The 21,745-nt window shown below is 34.8% G+C and overlaps 2 protein-coding genes across 4 annotated transcripts in view; both read right to left on the reverse strand.

Moving 5' to 3' along the window:
• Positions 1-12,117, reverse strand: part of LOC128682874 (solute carrier family 15 member 1-like) — a 24,225-nt gene extending 12,108 nt beyond the window's left edge. Inside the window, exons 1-9 of one of the 2 annotated variants that reach the window (XM_053767834.1) lie at positions 11,990-12,117; positions 10,155-10,296; positions 6,113-6,199; positions 5,378-5,462; positions 3,038-3,227; positions 2,466-2,548; positions 2,115-2,291; positions 1,612-1,689; positions 1,089-1,247 (exon numbers count right to left, since the gene is read on the reverse strand). In XM_053767834.1, the coding sequence (XP_053623809.1) occupies positions 1,089-1,247; positions 1,612-1,689; positions 2,115-2,291; positions 2,466-2,548; positions 3,038-3,227; positions 5,378-5,462; positions 6,113-6,199; positions 10,155-10,296; positions 11,990-12,071 (1,083 nt within the window). In that variant the 5' untranslated portion in view covers positions 12,072-12,117. Of the gene's footprint in view, positions 1-1,088; positions 1,248-1,611; positions 1,690-2,114; positions 2,292-2,465; positions 2,549-3,037; positions 3,228-4,572; positions 4,660-5,377; positions 5,463-6,112; positions 6,200-10,154; positions 10,297-11,989 lie in introns of those variants that run through there. The other variant, XM_064437001.1, reaches the window with a different exon arrangement.
• On the reverse strand, positions 10,525-21,622 carry LOC128682875 (ribosome quality control complex subunit TCF25-like). 2 transcript variants are annotated; one of them, XM_053767836.1, is made up of 13 exons: positions 21,500-21,622; positions 20,548-20,678; positions 19,003-19,146; positions 18,602-18,792; positions 18,163-18,236; positions 16,819-17,006; positions 15,970-16,080; positions 15,465-15,780; positions 14,839-14,974; positions 14,386-14,539; positions 13,558-13,674; positions 13,266-13,441; positions 10,525-13,085 (listed from the first exon to the last, which is right to left on the reverse strand). In XM_053767836.1, the coding sequence occupies exons 2-13, from the start codon at positions 20,671-20,673 to the stop codon at positions 12,869-12,871; spliced, it is 1,950 nt and encodes a 649-aa protein (XP_053623811.1). In that variant the 5' UTR covers positions 20,674-20,678; positions 21,500-21,622; the 3' UTR covers positions 10,525-12,868. The 2 variants fall into 2 exon arrangements, with proteins under 2 accessions (XP_053623811.1, XP_053623812.1); XM_053767837.2 differs by lacking the exon at positions 21,500-21,622 and having other exon boundaries at positions 20,548-20,779.
• Between the last annotated feature and the right edge of the window lie 123 nt (positions 21,623-21,745).

Consider the following 21,745-nt stretch of genomic DNA (forward strand, 5'->3'; position numbering starts at 1 on the left):
TGGAGCACGTTTTATGTCCATACTTTATCCTATACGCAAAAATATAAAATGAATTTAAATGAGAATTATAATCAAATTTAATTTATTAAATTGATATTAATTTTATATCTTCAGAACGTTCACCTCGTCACATGTATGACATATATAATATTTTTGCTTCAAGTAGATTGTTAGACCTCGCTCGCTTCGCTTGCTCGATAAAACAATAACATCTACGAGTAATGCCTGATCATTTCAAAATCAAAAGTTAACAAAATCACCTTAACAGGTCGTAATAAGTAAACAAAAATCAGCCTACTGAAAAGCAAATAATTAATCACTTCATTGTGAAAACGTAATGGAATGTTATTTTTAGATAGCGTATTTCACGATTTATTCTGTAAGCGAACGCACAAACATTTCTGTTCCCAAATTCTCTTTTATCTCCTCATTTCTTGAGTTGAATCATGGCTTTATTTTTTAAGCAAAGCACGGACCCCTTGTAAGTAATGGAATAAGTTAACACAAGTTCAGTGCGGAACTGTTTAATAATCTCTGCTTTATTACAAAGTCTTTTTTGCGTATATCGTTACTTTTTAACTCGTAGGCACTTATCTACATGTACATTTTAGCATTACGTGTAATGCTATGTCGTAACGATACTTACAGAATGACACCTGATTTAATTTCACCAACGAGTCTCTGCAAGAGACACCTACCTGATTAAAAAAATATTATTGAATGATGCTCGCTTATACAAAACGGTCTTATATTAAGAGCTATCCATTTTGGGAAGCGTTATTAGTCAAGTATAATTATGGACTCCTAAAGAAAAAAATATATAAAAAGTTTCACTCCGCCAGAGTCCCTTTTCGTCATTAAACGTTAAAAAAATTCAAAGAAATATTCGATCGAATCACTACAGGCCCCTCCACATATTATTACGTGTTAACTAAGGCCAATATTACGTGCTTTAACTGTCGTACCTAACTTCTAACTTCCATTGTATGTGCCATCTATCACTATTATTACACCTACAAATATAACTAGTTGTTGCAATAAAGATTGACTGGCACAGACAACAGAACCTTGTGGCTATGTGTACAAACCTCGATGCCAATCTGTAAAATGCCGGCCGAGACGAAAGCCAAAGCCGCTAACACTCCGCCAATGAACATCTTCTGCAGCGGCGGCATGTCCGGAATAATGGGCCATGCGCCCCCCGGGCACACGGGAATCATAAAAAGCACCATGGCAGGACTCATCACCTATGGATAGATGGATGTGAACCACAGACTGTGTCATTACCTACCTAAAAACCCGTTAATCAAAAATATTTCTATTTTTTATTAACCCTGTTTTCAAAAGCACTTGGAAGTTCAGTAATATTAGAGCGCTTGACTAGTTAATGTTCAATAATACGCAAAATTGTATATCTGACTGATGAACATATCGCTATTGACATTATCTACATATATCTATGTTTTAATTAAATCTCAAGTGGATGTAAAATCCGGACTCGATTGGAATTTGAACCCAACGCCATTGCCAGGGGCAACGCGTATTTTTATCATATTAATCTTTAAAATCTCTATAGTATGAATACTAAAGTACAAAAGAATTTGGGTCAACCTGTAGCTGGTCGGGCATCAGAGTCAAGCCGAACACTTCGTTTCGCAGTCTCGAAGCTTGGAAGGTCCAGCGGGAACCCTAATAATGTGAAATGAAGGTATCAATATATGTACTTACTAGCTACATCGGTGTAATTAACGACACTAGGTAGCTAATCAGCCACCTAGTGTCATTAATTAAATGAGAGAACCTACGATTTAATTATAAATCTACCTATGTATTCTACTCGAAATTTTCCAATAAACAGGAGTATAATTATAACTTCCAAAGGTTGTCAAAAATATGAAGCTTTTATTGTCCATAACCCATAACATGATGTCCGTTCTGGATAATTTCATTATTGTATGACAAGCCGCGAATTTATGAACTTCCAAGATTTGATTGCAGAAAAACAAACATCGGGACAGCTGTTGAAAGTAAGTAAATAAATGCAGTAACCTACTGCTTTTATTACTACACTATTTTTACCTGCATCTTTATTAACAAGAACATAAAAATCATACCTGTTGATCAAAAAGCGACCAGAAAATTGGGACAGGCAGGTACATGTAAAGAATGGAGAAGACGACCTTCATGTCGGAGATCAGTTTGTCGCCATATTTCTCTGCGCTGAGGTCCAGCCAATGTGTTAAATGGCCGTCTTTGGCGGCATTGTATCGGAGACGTTTTGTGAACGCATACTGAAATTGACAGCTGTTTGAATAGGGATGCAATTAGACTCGCCATAGTGTGTGTGTGTGTCGCTATCGATGTGTTCTACAGACTTTACAGTAACTAGATTTGGGGAAAACACTTACTTGTTATAAATAGTCCACAATAAAACAGAACTACCTAAATAAAGGTAGATCACTTACCCATGCACAATTTATAAACTTCAAAGTGACGTTGTGGCGTGGTTTCTTTATTCTATACCAGGGTTTTCCCAATACAAAAATAACTGAAATGAAATGCTTTAATTACAGAACTTTTGTTGATATAAACCTATATTATTGTCAGAGAGATGCATGGTGATTATGAGATATGCATTCAATGTGTGACAAAATATCGTGTCCGTGCAGTAAACCACTAAGGAGTCCCCTTATCTGAAGTTGTTCCGGTGTGAACCATCTGGCTATTCTTAACATAATAATGCATTGTCACCCAAACTACCAAAATTATCCAAACTGAACAGTAACATTGCCTACAGAACACATTCATACAGTCTTCAATTCAATTCAATTTTATGGTCAAACACCTTCAGATGAGAGAGAGAGATATTCTGGCTCGCTAACTATAAGGAAGGGACTATTCCTGGTTAGATTTCCTCAATCTACACAAGTTTTTGTAAATTATTACTGTGTTAAGTTTCCGAGATTGTTCCTAAATTTAGTTTTTATGAGCATTGAAATGAATGAGCATGTGGAGCAAGTTAATGCCTGATACCTACTTATTGATAGCAGCACCAAAAGAGAAGTGAAGCCAAAACCCAGAGCGTAACAGGCGTCGTCGCCGAAGCACATGACGCTCCTGCGCAGAACGGGGGTCACGATCATACCCACAAACCCACCAAGGTTCACCATGCAGTAGAACGTCGAGAAGAAGCGCTGAAGTTGCTGGTTTTCTTCGGGAAGGCGGAACTGTGGTGCACGAATGTGTTTTTAATGTATCAACTGAAACCACGGATCAATTGAAAATTAAATATTTTATAGAAAAAATTGAAAAACTTTTCAGTTAATATAATATAATTTCCTAGTCGCTCTCCGTTGTTTTGACATCCAGGGACAGATAAAGCAGGAACTGTATGAAGTTTCGTTCCACGTACGTCAATGCACGTTACCTATTGTCAAAACCTAAAGATAACGCGGACGTAACATATTGCGTCGTCGTAACGGAGCACGACCGATCAATGGGGTAATGGCAGTAATGCCGATTCTACACTACTCATACATTGCAGATTTTTGATTGTTGTAAATATAAACTACTCATAGAAACTACGCAATTCGCTTCGGCATCTGTCTCAGTTCGACGATACCGTGAAGCCGGCATATATAATAGATACATTTTATTTAAAACCGTGTTAAGTGAAATCTAGCGTCCAGAGTCTGAATTATGAAATAATCATACACACTGACGTGGATAAATGCTGGTTATACAATATCGGCAAAAATTTCGCCATATTTAGCGGATTCGGTATACATTGCTGGTTTTTTATTGTGGTAAATAAAAGCACTCATACTAACTACGCAATATTCATGCATTCGCGTCGGAATGTGTCAGAGTTCGACGATAATGAGTAGTCGGCAAAATACCAGTAGCAAGTGATAGACTCAATTTTATTACTTGTACTTGCCGATAGATGGATTCCGGAAATTTTCTTCACTCGGACCAGATAGATGTAGCAGCGGAGCAAAAAGGCATTTCTTTTAGACTAGCTGTTTACCCGCGGCTCTGCCCGATTAAATGCCCTTAGGAACTGAGGATAACTTTTTTATAGTATACCGATTTTGATGAAACAAACATTAAATGTTTTGCTGATTTAAAATAAATTGGTGAAAACGTAAAGTAAATCGCTTCAGTACTTTTCGAAATAAGCGAGACCATACATATAGAAAAACAGTCGAAAAAATTGTAAAGAAATATTTTGCATTTTGTTATTATTTTTATGTATTCCTTTATCTCTCAACTTCTCTCATTATTTCATAGTATTTCAGTCAAAAATTCTAAAAATACATACAAAATATTTTTACTGATTTTTTATATTATGTATAGATTTATTTGTTTCATGTCGCTGTACTTACGCAGTAAATGAACATTTCAGGGAATATCAGAAATAAGATGTCGACGCAAACGAAACGAACGAACATTGCGTAGCTTGAATGAGAGCTTTTATTTTACGCTTCCGTCAAAACAACAAAATTGACGAACTGTTTGCCGATAGTGTAAAGTTAGCATTATCTACACTAAAGTTAGATAGGTACCTACCTGATCACCTCCAAAAGCGGCCACACAAGGCTTAATACCGCCAGTGCCCGTGGCTATGAGCGCTACGCAATATTCATGCATTCGCGTCGGAATGTGTCAGAGTTCGACGATAATGAGTAGTCGGCAAAATACCAGTAGCAAGTGATAGACTCAATTTTATTACTTGTACTTGCCGATAGATGGATTCCGGAAATTTTCTTCACTCGGACCAGATAGATGTAGCAGCGGAGCAAAAAGGCATTTCTTTTAGACTAGCTGTTTACCCGCGGCTCTGCCCGATTAAATGCCCTTAGGAACTGAGGATAACTTTTTTATAGTATACCGATTTTGATGAAACAAACATTAAATGTTTTGCTGATTTAAAATAAATTGGTGAAAACGTAAAGTAAATCGCTTCAGTACTTTTCGAAATAAGCGAGACCATACATATAGAAAAACAGTCGAAAAAATTGTAAAGAAATATTTTGCATTTTGTTATTATTTTTATGTATTCCTTTATCTCTCAACTTCTCTCATTATTTCATAGTATTTCAGTCAAAAATTCTAAAAATACATACAAAATATTTTTACTGATTTTTTATATTATGTATAGATTTATTTGTTTCATGTCGCTGTACTTACGCAGTAAATGAACATTTCAGGGAATATCAGAAATAAGATGTCGACGCAAACGAAACGAACGAACATTGCGTAGCTTGAATGAGAGCTTTTATTTTACGCTTCCGTCAAAACAACAAAATTGACGAACTGTTTGCCGATAGTGTAAAGTTAGCATTATCTACACTAAAGTTAGATAGGTACCTACCTGATCACCTCCAAAAGCGGCCACACAAGGCTTAATACCGCCAGTGCCCGTGGCTATGAGCGCTAAACCCGTCATTGATGTCGCACTGTAATATACATTCAATTAAACAAGGTATTTATTTGAACACTAAACCGATACCTATAAAAATTTTTATCATAAGATTCTTTGGAATCCTAACTACCTACTTTTTTCGAGTGGATTATTGCTAACACTGGTGTCAGATTTTATTTATCGCCCACGTTTGCACGCCCAAATTTGACAAGGTAACCTAATCAATCTGGTCCTAAATTTGGGTCGTGTTCAAAGTAAATGTTACAAAAAAGTACCTTTTATTCTTCGACTCTACGGTTATACTGATGATACTGATCGACTACCTAGCAGCAAATATAGTCATTGACATAGGCATTAAAAGTTTATTGGCTACTTCTGTCTCAAAACGCTAAATAAAAAGTGTTTATATGGAATTATGATCAGTAATTTTCCACTGCTGGGGGGCATAATCCTTCCAAGAGGATATTTCTTATAAATTTTCTTGTTATAAATATGAAACTGTGTTTGCTTGTTTGACGATCTTTTATATCAAAGCAGAGCATGGGATCAATCCCATACCTACCCTAAAATATATCTAAATAAGTGAGGGATAATTGGAAAGTTGAGAGACACATAGGCTGCTTTTTGTCGGGCTACTGGTAGTTTCTCTCTTATTCTTAAAATTAAAGAAAAAAAATAACGTACGTGGCAGGTAACATAAGAGGAGGGATACTCGAACAACAAGTCAGAATGGTTCCCAATAAGTATATTATTGAAAAGTACAATATCACACTGAAAATACATCAAAGGACATTATTTGAAATACACGTATTACATTTAGTATAATACTTAATTCGGGTAAGAGTTGTAGATTGTCTAATCAAGTTACTACCATCGACATGCCCGCAAGCAAGACTGGGTGACTAGCGTCCCTGATGAGTGTACAAATCTAGTGATTTGACAGCCAGGTGAGGTTTATACAACAGAGAAGGCGGCGCATGTCTAATTTTTATGTAATATGGTATCGGTTTTTTGAAAGCTGAAAGGCGATGCGTATGGCCCCGCTAAGTGAGTCGGTTGGTAGTCTCTTTTGCATAAATCTCTCCTTACGCGCGTCCTCTTATATATGTAAAATTGGCGACACGATGCAATACGACAATGGTCACTTAGTAATTTGTTAAAGTGACTAAACAGGACCTAGAGAATTTAGTTGGTTTGATATATTCGTTTCTTAGTGCAATCGAGCTCCTTGAAGAAAAAGCGTTGCATGTGATAATAACGAACTTGAGAAGACGGAAAGGTACTTAACTCTAGCGACATATTTGAAATTGTTCAATGTTGGGGAGGTTGAAAACAATTTGTGATACCATAATGCTTTCAAAGTCCCGCCACAACGAAAAATATCAACTATGCTGTTTGCAGCATGGGAATGATATGCCTGTTTGATTTATACCAATGTTGGGCGTTTTATCAAACACCTAGTTATTGTGTCGTCATGTTATTAATAAAACTAACAATAATATACAATTTATTTATACTTATTCCCCCTAATTATTAAAAACTTTATTCTCTGATTAGCCTCGGAATAGTTATTATTTGTATTGTCTCGTTCCTTCATTGTCAAATGCTGAGAAGAGGGGATAAAACAAAGAAAAACTACTCCAAGCCTAATCGGATAATATATAGTCAGGTATGATATTAAATTTTGTTTTGAACTTGGATTGGGACGGAATTAATTTTTAATTGTTTTCACTATTGGCAATAGAGTTCCGAACACAAAGATTTTTTGTCATGTTGGAATAAAACTATTTTCATATCTTTTTCATTTCAAGAGACGCAATCTATTACACAATTTCTCGAACACAGAAACATAAGCGGCCTCTAGACGATCTTGCCCTTACCACAAACATCGCCAGAAGAGTTAAGGCTATCGCACATAGCACCGACTCATCACGAATACAATTTGGAAGTAACTAGTTTTGGCATTAGAATGTCAGTTTTTTTTTTTTTTGTAGGTTTTTTATAGCTGAGTTGGCACGGCGTTGTATTGGTTTGGCGAGTCGATGTTATGTACAGAGACTAAACGTTTTCACTTACGCTACGGTACATTCAAGATACATATATATCAATGCCGCGGCGACGAAAAAACATTTTATAAATGAAAGCAGTTTATGAAGTGGTACATAAAACAGAAACAATTTTTCACATGTCAAAGATAATAATTTACAGAGCTACAAGGATCATTTAGTGTGTGGGAGACATCATACAGGTTGGCAAAATAAACTGGTTCGGTAAGTGAGTCGCTGCTGTTGAAAAAAAAGTAAATTACATTTCAAAAATACTTGTTACTTTACGGTTGTCGTATTTATTTCTAGTTATTTAATGTTACAGCAATGGAGACGACATAATTATGTCATCCAAGAGCCGTAGATCCTTGTCGATCTGGTAAATAAATCAATTTCCTTAACAATAATAAAACTGGTCACTGGTCTTTATAGGGCTAAAAAGGTATTTTTATAGTAGTATTAGATCGTTCAATTATAATTAAACGATAATTCTATCACTAAGGGGATGAAATAGGGGTAAAAGTTTGTATGAAAATATGTCATATTTAGAAGTGGGACAGAAGACATTTTAGAATTATTTAGAAAGAAATGGTTACAAAGAAAATAGTCGATTATTTATAGGATTTTGATAATAACACCCCTGTGGGTAATATATTAGAAAGTTTATTTTTATTACAAACATGCCCTTTTTAATTTAAATTTGTGACTAGTGAATTCCTGGGCTCTCGCAGAAAGAAGAAGAAGCTAACTTCTTTTTGAAAATGGTTTCATTTTATTATTGCATCATAATATATTGTTATTTTGTAGTTTAAGATTTTTTCATTAAGTAAGTAAGTTATATTGTAATCAGCCTTCATTTGGGCATTTAGCATGAGAGTAAAAATTATATTGATATTTTTGAAATGCATTTTTTGGGAATTTCTAATTTTAATAATTTAGAATTTTCGGACTTTGTTATTGTAGGAAATAGTCTATTTCGCAACATCGTTTTGTTCAAAAGTTGTCACAGGAAGTTCTAAGGCTAAGGGGTTATAATATTATAAGTACTAGTAATTCTTGTGAGTAGGTATAGTGTTGAACAAGTATCGAATATTGTGCGCAAGAGACACTATAAGTACCTATATAATTGCCGCGGCTTATAAAGTCACTTAAGAACTATCAAAAATGGTACCAAGTACCTAAATGATTCTTATAACTACGTCGATTACATACTTAAACATACTAGGTAGGTCGTATACTTTGGACGTACCTACTTAAGGGCCGCCCATTATTTACTTGAGGCTTTAAGTGGGGGGGTTTTAAATGAGGTGAATGAAAATAACAGGCAAGTGTGTGTTGTATTCGCGTGCCGAGATTTCTGTTAACCCAACAACAATGGTTTTTACTAAAATAATATGATTTTAGGTCGAAAGGAACCTATACCTATTAAATTTTATTCCTCAGTGGAATGTCAAAACATGCAACGTAAACTCGCGTATTCGTTATGAGTCTTGATGTAGGTACAGTCTTACACAGACAGACAAAAAAGTGATTGTTTTTACCTTATAAGGTACAGAACCATAACAATGCAAATAGGAATAATAAATTCTGTTCGTAATACCTTTTAGGTGTAAAAATAATATCATATGCCTATAGGCTTGAATACAATTTTGAGACAAGTGTTATACACTCAATCACATCACCAACAAGAAAGGGATGAAATATCGCCTCGTAATAAACAGACGCCCCCTTAACAAGACTACATCTAAACACCATATAGTAGAAAGTAAGAGAAAATACTTAACTGTAGCAATAAAAGCTATATTGAGTGTCGAACGCAATAATGTCCTCGCTACTGGTGAACGCAGTGACTAAATAGGAGCAAGTTGTAAGTTGGCGACGCGTCACAGCCGAGTCCATTCTATTTCAACGACTATTTACGTGACGATTCTATCGAGCCGAGTCTATTGAGACACCGACTTTGTAGTTGGTTTTTGAGAATAAAAAATACTAAATCATATACAATAAAATCTGTTAGAGTGGTAATTAATTATCGTGTTTAATTATGTAAAAGCATTATACATTATTTATCAAAGAAATAACTCCATTGTACTTTCTATGAAACCGTATCTGGTGACTGATATGTAAAGAAATATATCGCAAGAAATACACGTCGGGCTTCTACATGTCGGGCGTTTGCAACTTGCTCCTTTATGGCCAGATATATGTACACTATCAGCGAATTCAGATAGGTACATTGCGTAGTATGTATGAGAGCTTTTATTGTTAGTTGCGATGTATCGCATATTATAAACGAACATTAAAACTCTGAAGTAAAACTCTCAGAGATAAAACATTATGAAGCATTAAAAAAAAAACTAAAAGTTATCTTTTTCAATTAAGTCTTCTAATTTATTAATAAGAAATAAGATGTTAAAATTAATTTATTTATAAAGAACAAGAAGTGAACTCTGAAATGTATTATTAGATGAAAACAAATTAGCTAGACGCCGGAGCCTCATCCACCACCTCAGAGACATATTTTTGCTTGAAAGAACATCCCATCACTGTATAGGTACTTTAAAACACTTCTAACACTAAAGTTACTTGATAAAAGATATTTATTTTATTTACCAAGGAAAAACGTCAAAATTTAGCGAACTGTTTGCCGATAGTGTATATATAGCTAGCTAAGCACGTACTTGTATCTTCCGATAAAGTTGTCCGCCAACACCGCTCCCACCAGCGGCATCATGTAGCACATCATGATGAAGTAATGGTATACCACAGTGGCCGCGTTCTCGTGGAGACAGAGGACGTTTCTCAAGTACAGAGACAATATTGCTGCGCAAAAGTTTTACTTTGTAAAGAGAAATTATGATGCTACCGTAAATAATGTTCAAAATCTAGACACGCAGCAGTGTGTCCAGCTAAAAATATATTTAAAAAAAAACTTCCAAAATCGAATAATAAAATTATTCCAAAAACAAGTTAACACATCCGCATTATCAACTTTCTACCTTTACCCTGAAATTTCTTAATTGCCTAATTCTTTTCTTCGTTATCACATCGCCCTAAATAAAATTTTACAATCTTCATAAAATTGCCTCGCCAAAATATTTAATTTATATCTTATAGTTAAATTAAACTATCAGTCAATTTCAGAAAATCTTAAATAAATAAAAATACCATAAAAATAGTCCATGACTATAAATAGCCCAAAGGTACAAAAAATCATTACACTTGATTAAATCGAACGTGTAGTTAAATATTGTCTTCAAGAAGTCATAGTATTTAAAAAACAGAGATAATGATAAAACTTTAGGCTGCCTTTACGCTGTACATTTTTCACAATTTGTAACTTCACATATTTTTTTTCAAACAAAATTTGTAAAGTATGAATAGAAGACAAGAAACCCGATGAAATATACAATGTGTTATTGTATATATTACATAAAAATACTTTATTAAACACAATTTGTTATTTTTACCTGAGTTTGTACCCCTGAATTAATTGATAAGCGACTTAACTTTATGAGAGGGCCGATTTTCTGCCATATAAAGAGGTAGGTACCATTATTAGAATGGGGCGTTTAGTTTATCTAGGGAATCAAATTGGGTAATGAAGTAATTTTTTTGCTGATGATTCCATACTCGTTATTCCATAGGTACTCGGGGCATCAAAGAGACATCGATCATTTTTCGGTTTGCTATCGGTTCAAATTTTAATCGGTTGCCTATTCTGGCCTAAAGGTAAAGGCGGCCTTATCAATATCATTATAACACAAGTTGTAAAGATATTTTAACACTTAAGAGAACTACAAGAGTACATTCTTAATACTAAATCTACATGATTATGAATCGTCCAATCATGGGTTTATTACAAATAAAATAGCATGATACTATAGCTAATCATATTTTGAGTCAACATTTCACAAAGTTTGTATCGGGGCTTGTGGGACAATCACATTAATGAGGAGAACGCGTCTAGAACCGCAGAAAAATATCAGAAGCAAGTAAATCATTTATTCGGCGGTTCCAGCATAGGGAAACAGGTCAGGCCAAATTTCAAAATTTTGTTTGGTAATTTGTATAACGACTTTTTTATATCACAAAACATAACCATGTTGATATTTTTATGACCACTGCATGAACCTGTATTTTTATTGTAAAAAATTATAATAATCGAAAATACAATTGCCACGATAGGGACAACTGACAACATAATTTTCGGCAGCAGCTTCGGTTATGAAATAAAAAACTTTGCGATATTTTCGAGATGTGACTGGACTGTGGGTTTATTTTTATGTTTGACAATCGAATATTATATCTGCACATAGTTTCATGCTATTTCCAAAGAATTTTTACCCGAATACTTACCTAATTATATATAAATGCTAGACACAAAAGAAATTTGAGACAATTAAATTATCTCTACTAGACATGTGGAAATTATATTATTTAAATTGTAAATTATATATGTTTAATTATACGAAAATAGGGTCCCAACAATTATAAATATTAAATTAGTACTTACTTCTCAATCCACAAAAAGAAAAACGTTCGCAAAACTCCATTGCAATTATACAAAATATTGACATAGAATTAGAGTGATACATTTTGATTCACAATATAGGTAACTAGGAATTAGGACAATTTGATACCAAAATATAGAAAATAAGCTAAAATTGCATATTAAAGAAAAATTAAATTCGCCGTTTCGGAAAATCTTATCAAACATGTCATACAGCAATCAAAGAGAAAATCATAAAGGAAAAGTCATAGATTTAGAACGCGCGGAGCCTAGCAGGGCCCCGTGCGGACGGGAAAAGTGGTTTAGGTTGTAAGAATGACAGCGACATTCGATAAAAATTATCGACATGGAATTAGTAGGTACTCCGAGTATAAAATCCATGATTATCGATGTAATAAAAAATCTAAGTTTGTTTTTTCAATAGCCTTACTACTTACTAATAGTGAGTCTTACAAGTTTGATAGAAAAAGCGTTGAAAAGAAATTTGGACTTTGACCCATAAATTTTAAACGTACTAATTCCATGATTTATTCATATTGATATATATCAATTTTTGAATACCAAGTAGGTACCTATTTAAAAAAGTAATGAGCATGATAATTTTGCCACAAATAAGTGGTTTTCGTACAAAGTAGAATAATTAGGCAAAAAATGACAAACAAATACAACTTAATACAATATTATACCATTCCGACTTACCGGGAAGAAAATTTTAGTTTTACCATAAATCTCTAATCTCAAATAAAAATTAAGTAGTCGAGTCTCACTCGATAGAAAAATATTGGTACTTCATAAATAGCGAGACACAGTAAGATAGTGAGACTCAGTAATGAATAGCTAGAAAGTGATTTTAGTTTCCGGTGCAACGGCTAGCCAAGTAATTCAGTTATGTTCAGGAACGACGACATCCCAACGAGCATCCCCAGCTGGAGGAATGACGTTGGGGTCCACGGTGGGGCCTCTTTGCTGCTGGACTTCATGACAAAGGGCGCCAAAAAATTCACACAAATTTATCGTATTTACGTTTTCTAAGTTTAGTTCGCTTCCTCCGGCGGCTTCATCTTGTTGCTGTTGTTCATGTTGTTGTTCAATTTGCTGCCTGAAATATGATTGGTTAATTTATTAGTTACAATTTTAAGCTAATTTCATGACGATAAGTACATGTTTTAGGGTATTTTATCACTTTCTCGTAAAATATCATATTGCAAGATAAACTGCAAGATAATTCTGCCTGACGTAATTGGCCAGTCAATTCATATTAAAGATTTTGACTACTTACACTGTAATCATTCCAGGTTGAACAGTTGTAGTTTGAATGACTTCGCCGAAGAGTCTGAAGGTGCGCCCATCGATTTTTAGGAGTGGTACGAATTGATACTTGTATCTGTTGATAACCTCGGCCGGCCAGGGTTCCGGGTTGTAGCTTGTAAAGCATGGATCCGTCGGGAACAGCACCTTAAAATTGTAGATAAAGAAAACATCCTTGCATATTATAAAATATTATGAAGACCCCCTGACGCGTACTGTCTGAGTGAACATAATAAATACATAAACTACCTACATATGCTTACCTCATCAAAAATAAAGTTATTCATGTGTTTTATAACTTGGAAGTGACGCATCAGTGCCACGTGTGGGTCTCGCAAGAATGTAATACGATGAAGTCTTGTGTTGTAATTCACGTATTTCTGCAACAAAAATCAAACGCCTTACACGATTCTTAAGTTCATTTTTTTCATACAAATCTTATCATATAAACAATATTACTTAATTTTACAGCAATATATTTCTTTTAAAGAAATTACTTTCGTGATTAATAAACGTTTTGCTTTAGAAAGTTTGAACTATTATAATATTTGACTTAATTCAACAATAAGTACAAATATTCGAGCTTCGAAATTATTTGTAAACGTGAAATGATTTGTGAACTTGAAATTATATGAAATAAATCTTCCCAAGATGAATTGTGATGAACCTTCATTAACATTTGATTACAAATATAGTAATCTCTAAAAGTGACTACTTACAGAAGATAAAGGTAGGTTTACGCCCGAACATAAATTTCACACAATCGCTATTGGTTGGTCGATAACAAAGACTAGGTAAGAAAATTATATAGACGATGCATGAGTGTAACCAAATGAGATAGAAAATTTCCATACAACTCGGCCCAATTCGGCTAATCTACAAAGTGGCAGACCGGGTCGGGCATGAGATAAGCTTCAAAAGGTGTCAGTGCTCTAGTGTTATTTCTTCTCCTATAACACGTACGCACAACTCTTTCTTGTATACCTAAGAAAAGGAAGACTTGACGGGGCCTATAGTGTTCTCTGTCTATGATGGAAAACAATACGTCTTGCAAGCAAACGAACGGTTTTGATCCGATCTATTGAACTCACCTGGGTTTCCAAATTGTCGTTATATTCTTTGGCCATCTCCACAGCATTTTTCGAGAACCATGCCCACACCTCATTTAATTGCCAATTGAATGCAGTAAAGTGCGTATAAAAATTAAGTACATCATTCCACAGGTGTTGCTTGGAAACCTCTAAGCTGTAATTAATACAACAGCATAAATCATAATGCAGTTAATCACTCTCTTCGGGGCTGTGACGTCGCGAATCCCAGAAACAGCATAAAAATAAAATAAACCGTAAATGTTTGAAGATATGATTGTATCTGTGTGATTACATCTTGCCATTATTAATGTGCCGTTATAGCGCTGCTATAACAATGCAGTTATATTTTCTAATATTTGGGTTTTATTTCACTTCGATCCAGTATTGTGAACGTGTACGAAGATGGAACAAAAGCTAAGTAATACTCTCATATTTTTATACATATATGCTTACTCATTTTTATCCTTGAACATTTCGCAGTCATCAATCCGCTGATCCTTATGATTGGTCACTTTATAGATCGCTGGCACAACGGAGGGGAAATGTTTCATCGCCAACTTTAATGCATTGTCAGCTTCGTCGGTGGGGCCTAGTATAGTATTTAATATAAATATCAGTGCCTTATTCTGTCGTGGTGTGATGGCATATTAAGGATCCATTTATGTAACCCTTACATATTATAAAACAAAGTCCTCTGCCGCGTCTGTTTGTCTGTTCGTGATAAAATCAGAAACGACTGCAGGGATTTTGGATGATACCCGGGGACAAATAATTTGTCTTCATTACTTCATAAATGACTTATTTTTTAATTTATTCCGGACATACATACGCGTATGTCTCATAATTTAATAGACAATACCTAATCAACCCTATTATAAACGGCTTAAAAAAGGCGGAGGTTCCTTTTATCAAACGGTATTGAATATACTATGTATGAATTTTTATAAGTTCTAATTTGTCAATATGTTTTATTGGTATTACAATAAAACATAACACCCGTGTGGAAATGTACAGATCACATATTTTTCTCTTGCAAATTAGTCGGTTTCAAATAAAATATTTATAAATTTGATAGTTACCAGATTTCTCTCGAATATAGTGAAATTTCGATAGGGCGCGAGAATATTGCAGATTCAATAAGAATTTGCCATCTCTGACCGACTCCCAGTACGGAACAATATCTATCACCCACTGATACTGGCGGGCGCGCAGAGCCAGCATGTCCATCAGCAGAATCATCGCCAGGGGGTCTGTGGGATCCAAATTCAGAACCACTTTGGATAACTCTAAAGCAGTGCGGTGGCAAGCACTGTTGGTCAGCACATAGATGTACTTCACAATTGATACCAGATAAACGCGATTTTCCAGTACTCTGTATTCTAACCGCACCCGTCTCTGAAATAAAAATACTTAGTATATTAATAAAAAGGCGATATAAATATTTTTACTGAATATAATAAAAATATTAGTTACAGAAAAGCGGACGGATCAATTTTCATGGACGGTATGCCAATACGAAAAATGGAAGACGAATACAAAAAAGGTGAATTAAAATCAGGATAGAGGTAGGTGCACTATATTTACATTATTCATCCGAAATGCTGGATGTGAAATGTACTGCAGGTATGCAACGATTCTCTCTATCAACTTTTTGCCTCGTCTATACTCTTCTATTACAAATAGCATATCCGCAATCTGTAAACAGAATAGATATTTCAGAGTCACAACGTAATTGAATACCTACTTAAATAATGCAAAATAGCCAGATGAGCTTAAGGTGATTATATATGAGCATACGTTGAGTTTCCATACATTTCGTTCTTTCAGAGGTTTGCGCCAGTCGTGGTTAGTGTTTCTCATGATACAATTGTTTTTTTTTTTCCAATTTCTATGGATTTATTGTACTCGCCCTAACAATCTAGGTTAGTAATTTACCTAATCGGTTTTAAAAATCACTCAGTATTTAACTTTTCTTTCAATGTCTGCGTGAATTGATGAACAATACTCTGTACGACTCTGTATACTTTGAATGTTGTTTCCGTTGAATTTAACTAGGTATTGGGCTCACTAACAATCCAATACTCGACTCACAATCATACTTTAAAAAGTCATAAATCATTTTTTTTGAACAAATTTTAATTATATATCTATCTAGATCACTGTTGGTGTACATATTTTGTACAGACTTGACTCGATATATACAACTTTTAGTCAAAATTTTATACATTTTGCCTCCTAGCTACTTAGGTACCTAATTTGTTCAGGAATGTACTAAATTTCCAACTATGATCGTCGGGTCAAGTATTTAAACCTGCAGTGTGCTAAACAATCGCCAATCATGCACACCACAAAATTAATACATTTCTTATTAACTAATTTTAAACTCTGTTCTTGTTACACAAACACATAAATATAAAAATGACAAGGACTGACCTGCAGACATTTCTCAACATGTAAGATTTCTATAGTGTCTCTTATATTTAAAATCGGTAACTCATCTTGTGATTCCTCGAGGTATGTCAAATACTCTTTGTGTTTTCTTCTATACGATCTATCGTGGTCGATTGTAAAATAATGACATCTGTCTGCATTATGAGTCGTCATCATGGACATCGAGAGTCCTACAAGAGACATTATCATAATATTTTTCGATGCCAATTGGCATAGCATTTTACACCTAATTTTATAATATTGGTTTGGTCAACAACATGTGGTCAGCAACATTTGGTCAGAAACGCTTGGCCAGCATCCAGCAGCAGCTCCGTTGGGGTCAGGTGGGTTATGTTGGGTCAATACAAAGGTCACAACCAGGAGCGCCTCCCAACAAGATAACTCCTCAAGGGTTTAATGCACGGTAATCGGAGCTATATAGCTTTTATTGACAGTGTGAGACTGTGTTGTCACAGAGTTATACCCCGTGTAGGTAGCATGCTGCGCCTTCTGTTCTTGTTTTCCTCCTGCTCCCCTGATTTCAAATAATCATTATCACCACCATATGATAATAATCACCATCATCGTCATCACCATCAACATCATCATCTTCTTCACCACCATCCTCGTTATAACCATCATCGTCATTATCAGCATAGTCTTCATCATCGCCAGCATCAACATCGTCACCATCATCAACCTATGACCAATATTGACCCAAAGACCAAATGTTGCTGCTCAAATCCTGTTGCCTAAATAATTTTGCTGACCTACTTTAATTACTGACCATCACAATTACTTGCGGAATAAGAATTATCTCCTGATCTTTTTATTGCCTACCAATTTTTATTGGCTTGCCAATAAAGCTTTTTTTGCTTACCAAATTTTAAAATGGCTTTTTCGTAATCCAATTCATTCATAATTATTACTTATTAACCACTTCAAATGTAAGATAATAGTAAATGATAATAATAAATCTTTATTGACAGTTTCATGACAAGGTTAAAATACAAGGGTAGGTAATAAATTCGTCATCACAAGCAAGCCCATTAGTCCGAGTCAATATGTATCTTAGTTAAAAAATTTCAAACTTTCACACAGTTCTTTATGCGTTATCAATGTAAATACGATAATTTAATGATCGCACCACTTTATCTGATAAGGCGTTTAAGGTTTATGGTGAAATTAAGAAACCCTTGAAAACACACATATTATTTGAGAAAAATATATTGAAAACAAATATATACTAAAAATTAACATTTTAAAATGGTCGGATCAAACAGGAGGTGATGCAGGATGCCATTGCAGTGAGCCACTCGATGGTTCTAAATAAAATAATGTTCTTACCGTTTCTTCGGAAACGTTCGGACATTGAAAGAACCAAGCCTTTTCTCTGGCCAATGTATGTACGTTCTCGAGTCCTGTATTACGAAAGTGAGTATGAAAACAAATTTAATTTATTCATATGAATATAATTACCTATTTCACTAAGTATTGTTGAAATAGGCAAGTAACATCACTAACATCAAAAATGTATGTATTGTTTAGGATTATCCAGAAACAAATCTATTGAAAACTTTTTACAGGTTCATATTTCAATCAGACAGATAAACTAACTGCTAGGTAAATCTGCCTGATTGACCTTTTATTCCTATCCAACAGTAGTGAAACAATTTTATAACGCAATATGTTCGATATGTTACATAGACTATCAAATACATAACAGCCCCTTAAAACACACATTTGATATTTCATTAGTTTGTTGTTTACATTTAATTGTACGTACCTTCTTTTGGCTCTCTCTTCCAAATCTGGTCCCAGCAATTTTTCTAGTTCATTTGGAGGATTAAGAAATTTAATATCTACGCCTAATAGAATATCATCAATACTTTTTTCAATTATAATCTCAGGCTTAGGCTCGGGAGGGGGGCCATACTTTGCGTTGATTTCTCTGAGACATTTGTCCACTTCATCCATCTAAAACACGAATGTACAAATGTAAAGTATGTTATGCAAGTTCTTTTCTTTGCGCAGATTATTCCAATATTTCCGCCACAATTATTAATTAGGCTAGTAATTGACTCTATCACAAGTTTAAAGCTAAAACATAACCAGTGTGATTTGTCTCTATAATGTACTCGATTTTATTTACGTGTTTAGTTTGCATATGTTATAACAAATACAAACCTTAATCTTTGAAGCCACAAAATGTGATGCTTTATTTCTCTTTTTTCTGTTATTCCTTTTACGGGGTTTTTTATTAATTTGTATTTCCTCGTCGGATTCTGATTTGACAAGGCTATCTGGCTCAGATTCAGAAGATTGTTTTAACTAAACAAAAAATATCAAAATTAGATTACAAATGAAGTGCAAGATAATTATTCTTTTAAATTCGCTATGCTTTGTACACAATGTTAATCGATATCATCACCATTAATACTCAATCCCCATTATTAATCAATACACATTTATACTAGTTGTTCGCCGCGAACGTAACCTCGCGAACACAATAAATTATGATGAGATTTTACAAAATTGTGAATATTTCGAAAACGACTTAACCGATTTTGATGCCCACGAACTTAAAAATTCTTGACAGATCCTAGATACCTTTTAAATTTCATCAAAATCGGACCAACAACGGTTCGAAAGTTATTGCGTTACAAACATACACACAAAAACTTATTTTTGCCCCAAGTAAAATGTTAGAATTATCGGAATTTTAATACATGATTTCAAAGAATGTACATTTAATAATTTTTACATATCAATAAATGGAGTGTTGCTTAGAAACTCCAAGGAATTCAAAGAGACCAACTTTACATCCATGTAGCCCTATGAAAAGGTAATGAGCATGGAAGGCAGAAGATAGATCTCGCGGTAGCATCCATATAAAAATATAGGTCATTAATTTTTTGTTATGGCTAAACCTCCTAAAAGAAAGTTAAAGGAATGGACCAATTAGGCCAAGCACCATGCCAGGTGGTGAAGAATAAGTAGGGAAATGGATACTGGGTTTTACGCTTGATTAAGAAACCGGGTAAACGAAAGGGAGCATGCGCATAAAGGTGGACGCGACTAGGAGCGTGTTCGTCTGGCGAGCTGGGGAAATCGATAGCATACAGGACGTCGCCGTGTCTGGGACGAATCTGCGCGTCGCTCCATTGCGCCGCCCACGTCCCCGCGCGCCCGATAATATTTGTGTGGTACTTATATTTATCTAGACTAATAGGTAATAATAGTATGGTACCTATATATTTTACTAGCTTTTGCCCGCGGCTTCGTAGTCTGACTTCCCACGGGATCAGTTATTTTTCCCTGACCATGTCCTTCTTCGCACTTCAGACTATATGTATGCAAAATTTTAAGAAGATTGATTGAAGCGTGAAGAGGTAACAAAAAAACTTACTTTCGGATTTATAATATTAGTTAGGTTTTACTTATTGCGCATAGCAGCAAGGACATAAATAAAATCACAAATCAAAATAGAAAAAAAAAAACATAATGTAATCATACTTAATGATTCAAAATATCACGAGAAACATATGCTTTTAAAATATAATATCAATAAAACAACAGTGAAGAATGAACAATCGACATTAGTAGTCACAAACTGATGATGCACAGAAACCCATGGGAGCCACAGGAAGAACGTAAAGGCATAAAATTCAGTTGCGCGAAGCCGCTTGCATAATTTGGCCGCTGTACTGATTAAATAAATAAAATACATACCCCATAAAATGGATTAAACGGTTGTTTCTTTGAGCTGGTGGATGGGGGTTCGAAATCCTCGTCGTCTGAATCTGGAGGCGGCAGCTTGTTGCCACCAACGTATTTTCGTATATTCCGCGAAGACATTTTGCCTACAACGAATTAATCACAATTCAGGAGACGGCAAACTGTTTAACTGTGTGCAGTCGAATCAATACTGCAGTTAGTTCACAGGAAATCAATAATTCAATCTTCTGTATGTAGATACATGAGATGCGCAGCGCTGCAACTCCATGTACCATTGGCGGATTTAAAAAGTTGCCACCTGTGGTATTCAGTTATCGCTGCCCCTACACGACCTCGATTTAATAGTCTGGACTAAGCAGTGAATCATTGAAACATTATTACTTTGATGAAGTTTATGATTTCTGCTGTAAAGCAAAAACTCTACATTTATTCAGCATATGATTGTGAACTGGGTATCGGTATCTAGATCTATGATATCTCCGTACTGCGGAAGGCACGTTTAGCTGTCCCAGCCGTATTTGCAGTCGTTGAAACCGACCAATCCGCATCCCAAATTATAGTAATTCTCCTTATCCATACGTAAAGAAGGACAGTCCCTAGTGGGCTGATGACAATAGACGTTTGAGTATTCCTTAAGTATCCCTAATAGTAATAACATATTATAGATTCTCAAATGTTTCAAACAAGAAAACAAATTGTTGACTATGCTTTGAAAAACCTAATGTTTAACAATGAACAGAGATTGCTTTTTTTATTTCAAGGCTGCCCGGGGCTGAAACCTACGCAGCTTTTAATAAATCCACCTGTGAAAGGACTTACTGGACCTGGACCTACTTTCAGCCAAAATAAATTATTAAATATATCTACTATTAACAGTTAGATTTTCAGAACTAATATAAAAGTAAAAATTAATTTGGTTAAAAATATAAAATTTAAAAACACTCACCTCACAACACGAGCGTCACCTGATGCTGAGCTGAGATAAAGGGATGAATTCTCTTCGCTTTTCTGAAAATTCAGACTAGTGTTGCCAAGCATTAAATGAAACAAGATATAGCCAAACAGCTACAATTTTAAAAACATACTAAAATGGTCAAAATTTTATTGTAGAATTTATTGCTGAATGCGATATTTCTGGGATAAGATTTTTCCTGCCTACTTCTATGGGTAACAGGCATGGTACGTATGGTAG

Source organism: Plodia interpunctella, chromosome Z (assembly GCF_027563975.2).
Source record: "Plodia interpunctella isolate USDA-ARS_2022_Savannah chromosome Z, ilPloInte3.2, whole genome shotgun sequence".
Taxonomy (NCBI): Eukaryota; Metazoa; Arthropoda; class Insecta; order Lepidoptera; family Pyralidae; genus Plodia; species Plodia interpunctella.